We start from the raw sequence: 8,956 nt of genomic DNA on the forward strand, positions 1-8,956 counted from the left end.
TTGGAACTCCAGAACCAGGTTGTAAGTAGCTCTTGGGAGGTCCAAAATCCAGATAATAACTTCAAACAGTTTTTTATTGTTGTCACGCTGAATATTGACAGCCCCAGAGACATTCAGTAATTAAATAGTTAACTGTGTGTGTTTCTTTAAGATCCTATTATGATATAATATCCTGCCACATCATCTTACCTCATATCCTTCTTCTTCTTCATGCTCTGTTGTTTCATTCTCCATTCCTATTCTAACCTCCATCATGTGAAGACGTGTTTGTTATTTTGTCCACCGGGACATGTTTATTTTTGTACTTTTATAATAAAAGAAATATTGCTTTGAAAAAAAAATGAATGGGCTCTCAGTCCATCACCTCCGCGGTGGGTTAATGTTGAAACAGACATTAATCACTCAAACCGTGACAATTGTTGTATGCCACTCTGAGTCCGTCAATAAATAAATAGATAGATGATAGATAGATAGATAGATAGATAGATAGATAGATGGATAGGTAGGTAGGTAGGTAGATAGATAGATAGATAGATAGATAGATAGATAGATAGATAGATAGATAGATAGATAGATAGATAGATAGATAAAGTGACAGTCATTAACAGAGAAGTATCTGCATACATTCACTAGAACCAATTAGAATGCAACACTTCCCAAACTGGAATTGCCTATTTAAAAAAAAAAGGGGGTTCTCGGTGGTACTAGAGTAGCATGTTTCCACCATCTTGTGAAAGTGAGCCATTTTGTGACTCCTGCTTCAGTTAGGAATTACACTCACTCCGCCTTGCATGCTGCTTCCAGAATATTCTGTGCCTCTGGCCAATCATTAGGCAGCAGAGCAGCAGCCACACATTCTGATTGGTCTGGGTTGGTTTTTTTTAATATAAATACTGTAGTCTGCCAGGCTGGCAGTTATTGCTAATTTAACAGGGGTGGGAAGAAGTGAGGATAAACCATTATTCATTTTCTGGGGAAAAGGTAGCTAGCTTATTTTTCACCATGATATCCCAAGGGTCTTATCTAAGGTTTGGCCCCATAAGGAATCCTCCTCAACTTCCCACCCCTTAAAAGTCTGGATGAGGCAGGGCATTCATTCAGTGCACCGAGAGTGATTTATTTATGTAGCATTTATTTAGGTGTCATCTTTAGTAACTGCCCGTTTTCCTTGGATTTTTGTTCCCTCCAAAGTAACCATTCTGTATTTTTGATCAGGGCTTGCCTTTGGTCGGAGATAATGTTTCAGGAATAGGAATAGGCAAGATTGGAGAGGACTGAGAGAACTCATGGAAGGAGCTCCATCTAACCTGCTATTTGACATGATTCTTTTTGAACCAAGGCTGCCAAGTAATGGTTAAGATCAGCTTTTCAAATTGGATTGAGGCTGCAACTGAGATGAGGCCTACCAGTTTCCAGCTCCTGAGACAGACCAAATAAATGCCACTTCACCCTTTCTCTCCCAGGGAGCTAGAAGTCACCACAGCAGTCTGATACGATAAATTAATAGGGGTATTAGGAAGAGAGAGAGGAGGTTTTTTCTGATATTTTTAACTTGAGTTGGAAAAAAGTAGATTAGGAAGTAGAGAAAAATATTCCATCCAGAATAATTGAGATATCTCCAGTAGAGGGAGTGCACAGTTCTGTACCGAAAAAAAGCAAAGCCATTTTCAAGTCACAATCTTGGCAACAAAATGGGCCTGATTTGCCATTCTCATATTCTGCAATATTAGGAGGGGGAAGGGGGTCCTCACAGTATTTATTTAGCATGTGGCTAAATATTTGTCCAGTCCATTAAGGTCAGGGTGGTCTATGTTGAAAGAATTACTGGGTTAGTGTAAGCTGTTGATGGATATTCGGACATAATTTGATGGATATTTTGTCGAGGAGCACCATCTTGCCAATCCTGGCAGATACCATATTAGGTTCACAATCTAATTTAGAGCTATAAAGTTTTGTGGTGGTCTCTTATTCACGTAATAATCAGCTCTGAGATCAATGCTATCTAGCTATTTCTGTGATCAACCATTATTGGCTAGGACAAGAGCTCAATCTGACTTAGGCTCTACAGGGAAAAATTAAAATGATCTCTGACAAAGCAGCAGAACATCCCTGGCCAAAACACACTGGAATTTCTTGTTTACATATGTTTACATATCAAATTTTTAATTATGAATTCTTGACAATACAGGAAGCTGTATAATTCCTCCCTTGAGGAGGGAAATTTAGACAGACAGTAGTTAAGGGTTCCTTCGTGTGCTTTATCTCCCAACTGATTTCATCCTCTTCATTTGCTCTTATGTTTAATTTGCCCAAATTAATCTGAAAGGAAAGGGGGGGAAAGAATAAAAAATGTATTCCCAGATGAATGGTTAGGCAGCTCTGCAACTGTCAACGATGTAAGTTGAGTAGAGATATTAGGAACAGCAGGGCTGTGAAAAGTGAGGACTGGGTTGCAGTTCAAAGAAGTTGGCTTTCAGTAGTTGGGTGTGGCTACTATGGACTTGATGAGAATTAATGATGAAGTAAAGCCATATCCAATTAGAAATAAAAAGGAAAACTGTGAGTTAGAAATGAAGAGCAATTTCAAGAGCCAGGGTTTGAAAGAAGCTATTTGGAAGAGAAGGAAACTACTAGGCTGAAATCCCAAACTGAATTTGGTTGAAGTAACTATTTGGATAAGAATTAGATGTTAACTTTCAGATTCTGAGAGAAGAGAAATCAGTGAAAAGATATTTTTGAGCCAGAAACCCTCAGCTGTGTAGAAAGGGAATAAGAACCATTGAAATGGTTACAATACTTTTCTCAGTAGCAATGAATAATTAGATTAGTTACCCAAATCTCTGAAATGAGGACTGCTTTGGGAAGTTGATTTATCTTTGGGAAATTGATTTGTTCTGAGAAAGGACAAGTAGCATATCAGTTTTGACTCCTCCATGTTTTGTCAATACACATTCACTCTCCTGCTCTTTCCTTTTCACTTTCTCAGAAATGCAGAGTGTTTCAGCTGCTACACTAGACACCAAGAAAGGGAAAGTCTCTTTCACAGCTCCTTTTGATCCTCGTTTTCCATTCACCAACCAGACTCGTAACTGCTATCAGAATTATATCGGTAGGTAAAAAAGACCACGCTGTGGCCATAAGGATAATTTTTGTGGAACAGCTTCTGAGCCATGCAGGCATATAAAAGTAAGCTTGATTGTCTCCTTGGCCTATCCAGTTTGTCATTCCAGTAGCATATTTAAATACAGACAATGAAACACAACTGCTGCAGGAATTTGCTCTATGTACCTAGCAAAAAAAAAAAGAGAGAGAAAGAGAAAGAGAGATTACTAACTGGAATAATCTTATCACTGTACTTAGTGGAACTTACTTCTGACAACTGTTAGTAGCCAAGGAATCAAAGAAGAAATTGTGCTTTGTTTCAGATGCAAGATGGAATATTTGACTGAATGTATTTCTTTAGAACTCAACAATTTATAGTACTCCATTTGCAAAGAACCCAGTTCCTGATGTTGTGCAATGCAGCTGTTACAATTTTCCTATGTATTAAACTGTGAATAAGCACAATGGATGATATTATTTATTTCTTGCATTTATCCCTGCATATATCACCTTATCCTCATAAGAAACTTGTAGTTAGCCTGAGAGACATAAACTAAGAACTAATAAGCATCGAAATGAAGAAAAAAATTATAATGTGAATTTCCATTTCTAGTTTAAGAGTTGAACAATTATCAGAAGATATCAGCTTCTTCTCTGTCCTTGCAGATTATTACCGTTGTCTGAATATTATGAAAACCAAAGGCAAGGATATAGAGAAGTGTGAATGGTACCATAAGGTTTACAAATCCTTGTGTCCCAGCAGTTGGGTAAGTAGAAAGAGCAGTTATAAAAGAAAAAAAAGTTTTTTCCTACAGAATAAGTTCCTTCCTTCCTTCCTTCCTTCCTTCCTTCCTTCCTTCCTTCCTTCCTTCCTTCTCTCCCTCCTTCCTGTGATGGATTATTTCAGTTAGAAGTTAGAACCTGGGGCAAAATGTGTACTTTCTGGACAGTCTTATAATTTGTTCAGTCCTTTCAAAAAAGTTACAGCTGTTTTTATCCCATGGCATTTTTCTATATCTATGAATATGGCCTTGTTCTGAAAAATCTTGATTATTTATCATAGGTTTGTTACTACTTAAACATATGTGTAATATTCATGAAACTTCTAGCAGTAAACTGGTCTTCAATCTAATAAATATTTTTAAAGAGGTAACCACCAGCGCTTCAGACTAAGTGGCCTATCTTTATTAGTTAATTGTAGTGTAACAGGAGAACCTATTATGTGGCCTTGCCTTAGCCCTGATTGTAAAGGACTAGTCCTACCTTTTTTCTCCGAATCACACAACACCAGCTAGTTTTTAAATATATAGGATAGCAACGCATCAGTCAGCAGCTTTTTTTTATCAGCAAGTGAAGTCTGGATTTCATCAAGGTTCCATATTGTACTGTGAAAAGGCAGTAAATGTAAATCAAGTCTATTTGCTATATATAATGCAAGGCTGTGATCCCTGTTACAATATTTCTTCAAACACTCTTTTGTTTTGAAGACTCACCAGGCAGAAGATGTTAGATGATCTTTGATGGACATATAATAGCAAATTGCTTTGATTGACATTCCCCAATTCAGTAAACCCCGAATAATTTAGCCTACAAATACAGGTAGGCCTGGACATCTGATTACAATTGGGATTAGAATGTCTGTTGCTAACCAAGATAGAGAATTATACTCAGTTTCATAACCTTTTTGCCACGATTGGGTGAATCACTGCAGTTACTAAGTGAATCATGCCATTGTTAATTGCATCCCGCTTCCTCCATTGTCTTTGCTTGTCAGAAGCTAGCTGGGAAGGTCGCAAATGGTGATCAGATGACCATCTGGGATCAGATGACCCCAGTACATAGCAACTGTCATAAATACATGTCAGTTGTCAAGCAAAATTCAATTGCCTGAATTTTGATCATGGGAACATGGGGCTGCAGCCATAGTCATAAGTTCAATCACTGGACATAAGATGTTTTTCAATGCTGTTGTAATTTTGAACAATCATTAAAATAATGGCTGTAAGTCCGGGGACTGCTTGTACTGCTAAGTTGAGAGTTGAACTTGAAAGTTGAGAGCAAGCACGTCTGCAAAACGTGAAGAATAAAAAGATGCCATTTTGATATCTTCAATGTCATAGAGAAGAATATTGCTAGTTTTGTTGTTATTGTTCCAAGAATCACAATATCATGTCTGTGTCTAAGCCTCCTTAAGATTCTTATTTGCTCTTCAGATTGATCATTGGGATGAGCAACGTAAACTGGGAACTTTTCCTGGCAAGATATAAAGATCTATCTTCTGCTACCTTCATGAAAATAGCCTGGGATGTACAGCAGCAAGTATATTTTTGTAGTTCCAATTCAACAGTTACCTCATCAGAACTGTGAATCTTCAACCATTAAAACAGAACAAAATTCAAGCAGAAATATTGTTTAAAAAAATAAAAAAGAACAGTAATTCCCAATAAACAACTTTTTCACACTTGAAATGTTTAGATATTTTAAATGTTTTTCTCTCGCAGATTTATATATATGAAATTCCCCTGCTATCTTTAAATTTATTTATGTTTTAGTTTATATCTTATTCTACTTATTCACGCTACCTCTGAAAAATCTTCTCCAACATTTTAAATTAATCACACATGTAAGTTTTCTGTGGAAACCTGTATTAGTATATTTTCTCACTAATTTATTCAAGACCCATTTTCCTTCTGCTTAGATGTTTTAGGCTCTCATAGCAACCTTCCTATTATCTTGAGCAACTGGAGCTGTGGTCCAATATATATGAAAACGTAGTTACGGATAGCTGCTTCAGTATCAGTTGGCGATTTTACTTTGAAAAATGATACAAGAAAGGATTTAATTTGCTTCTCATATCTTGGTTTTGATCCCAGTTTTAACAGGTGATTTATGCCCAAATAGAAAGAGCCAGAAAAAAATGCAGCTTATTTTACCATATAAGGAATCACAAAACCTGAGGCTTCAGACATAAACCCAAGATTGCCCTGTCAAAATTTTTGCCTTCTAAAACAAGATTTTGTATGCAGATATTGGAGCCACACCTCAAAATATAACAAACGGGAAAGGTGTGAAGCCAGGACATAAACACTACTCCTTTCCCCACACCCAGGCATACTAGCTAAGGAAAATAGTTGGAAGGGAAATGCATGCTCACGTACTGAGCAAGCACACACCCAAAATCGAAATTGGGGTCGAGAAAGTGTTGACACGCCCTGCCAGGACAACCCCATCCTCTGCCTATGAAGTGGAGTGTGGCAAAGGGAAAACAAGTCTCCTGGAATAATAACTCAGGAAACAGGTGTGGGAAATCTCTTGATGCAAATGCGAGATTGGATGGACGGGCAGCATTGCTGAAGCTGCTATTCCATGGCCCCAAACAGACATATTCACCCACCCTCTGTCATTTCTGTGCCAAGGATCTTTCTCCAATAGTCATACACTTTCTGTTTTGGGTTATGCAAGCACTGGCTGTGCCTATTGCTTTTCCTTACCTTGTGGTTACTTTTGCTGAGTGGGGGCAATTTAATGGAACCTTGGCCCTGGTGTCACGTGCTTTCAGAAGAGGAACTATTGGTGAAATGATCCATTGAACATTGAGTTGATTGAGGAAGTCCTCATTACAAGCCCCTGCTGAAGCCCCCAAGGTGTCCTGAGGCTAGATGGCTTGTTTCCCCAACAGCCTTGCTATTCCCTCTTGTGCAATATAGAAACAACAACAACAACAACATTAGCCTTCCTGTCTGCTTGCTGTAAGAGTTAGAGATAGTCCGTAACCTGCAACAGTTCATTTAATGACTGTTCAAAGTTACAATGGCGCTACAAAATTGACATGACTTTTTCTCTCCTATATCTCTTACTGCATCCCCATGATCACGTGATCAAAATTTGGATGCTTGGCAACTGATTCATATTTATGACAGTTACAGTGTCCCGATGTCACATGATCACCTTTTGTAACTTTCTTACAAATAAGTCAATGGGGAAAGGAGATTCACTTAACAATAGTGTTACTAACTTAATAACTGCAGTAATTCACATAACAGCTATGGCAAAATTCACTTAACAAATGTTTCATTTAGCAACAGAAATTTTAGATTTTATTGTGTTGTAGGTTAAGGACTACTGTATTAGGATAATGTGTTTTTTTAAAACAGGCTAGCAGATATCCTGTTCTTTGATGTTTTCAAAGTTAGTCAGTTATTTCCATTAAGTTAATGGGAATAGACTGGGAGAAGAATGTGGTTCCCTTTTCCCCGCATGTGTGTACTGATGAAAATCTATTCCTCCATAACAGTTCATATCCTGCAGCAGAACAAGAATCAGTCTTTTCCCCAAATTCTATGACGCTCTTAAGGGATTCGACACTGCTTCAATCTCAATTGCACTACAGCTTTTTAAAATCACCCAGTGGTGTGCCTAATTACTTCCTCTGTCTTACTACCCTCTGCTAAATTTGTTTCCTTTCTCAAGGGATGGAGCATACACCACGCAATTTCTTCATCTTGTTCTCTGTGATGGACCTTGCAGAATATCCAGTTGGCTTTTAAGGGATACAGTGTATATAACTTGGATGGGCTTTTGACTGAATTTAATAGGATCTTATTCTGTTTTTATGTAATTCTAATTCATTTTTAGTTTTCAACTATAGTTTTCCAAGATGGTAATCAAATCAATGTTCAAAGTTTTTATGACTGACACAGACAAAAAACAACAACCCTCAAGCACAGAAATCCACAGTGAGCTATTTCACCCATAAAATCTTTGACTATTAATAACAGTAGCAATAATGCTATATTTATGTTTCCTTTAATACATAACATAAATATATTTTAAATATATTACATTTCAAATATATTTTTTTAAAGATTTGGGCTCAACCAATCAAGGTATGAGGCTATCAAAATGTGTGCTAATGTGACCAGTTACAATAAAGTACATTTGCATAAAATAAGTATGAAAGTGAACACTGCAAGCTTGAGCGCATTATCGTGCTTAATGCTTAGGTGGGAAATCTGTAGTTTAGACTGAGGACACTCATTTATTTACATGGCCTAACTAGGATTTTTTTCCATGTTTCTGAGTCTATGAGAAAATAGTTCCTTTGTGGTATAAGTGATTAATACAAATCTTCCTGTTTTTTTGAACAGAGCTTATATAAAATAATATATGACAGATCTACATCCTAAACATGTAATAAAACTAAGAATCACTTTGTAAGATTTATATCAACATTTAAGAACTATCTCATAGACCTCCCATGTTTGTGCATGATGAAATGTAGCCACTGCCATACTTGCTGATAATAGAATGCTTGTGTCACCAAACTCTTGAGCTATTAGTGAAATTATTTGATGTGCATTGTCCTCAGGAAAATATCTGCACTCATACATACACCAAGCCACTCTGGCATGGGTCCCCAGGCAACCCGAACAAAGTGGTTGATTAAAATCATTGTCTGGATGGACACTGTAATGTATTAAGGCTATTACCGGGGCATGTATGGGCCTTGGTATGGCAGAACGAATGGTCTGTTTGACCAAGGAATCATTAAGCAGGCTTACCAGGGCACATGGAAACAAAGAGTATCAGAACTGTTGTTAGCTAAACATACGACACTCAGCACAGTAACTCATAAAACTGAGTTACTAATGGGGCGTAAATTACGAACAACGCTTGATCGCCTATACCCATTGTATGTCTCATCTCCAGTGCTTCCAGAAAAACCTATTTGGGTGTTTCAAGTGGGTGACCTAATGTTTGCCCACTGTTACTCAGAGAAAAAGACTTGGTTGCCAGGAAAAATCTCTAGCTTGAAGGGGCCTTGATCTTATATGGTAATTCTTGAGGAGGGTCG

General features: G+C 37.5%; 1 protein-coding gene across 1 annotated transcript; it reads left to right on the top strand.

Annotated features, from left to right (window-relative positions):
• Positions 1-938: 938 nt before the first annotated feature.
• Positions 939-5,505, top strand: COX6B2 (cytochrome c oxidase subunit 6B2). The gene is made up of 4 exons (XM_070728867.1): positions 939-981; positions 2,987-3,109; positions 3,769-3,869; positions 5,316-5,505. Exons 2-4 carry the CDS (start codon positions 2,989-2,991, stop codon positions 5,367-5,369), a joined length of 276 nt encoding a protein of 91 aa, XP_070584968.1. The 5' UTR covers positions 939-981; positions 2,987-2,988; the 3' UTR covers positions 5,370-5,505.
• Positions 5,506-8,956: the final 3,451 nt, after the last annotated feature.

This window comes from Erythrolamprus reginae, chromosome Z (assembly GCF_031021105.1).
Source record: "Erythrolamprus reginae isolate rEryReg1 chromosome Z, rEryReg1.hap1, whole genome shotgun sequence".
Lineage (NCBI taxonomy): Eukaryota > Metazoa > Chordata > Lepidosauria > Squamata > Dipsadidae > Erythrolamprus > Erythrolamprus reginae.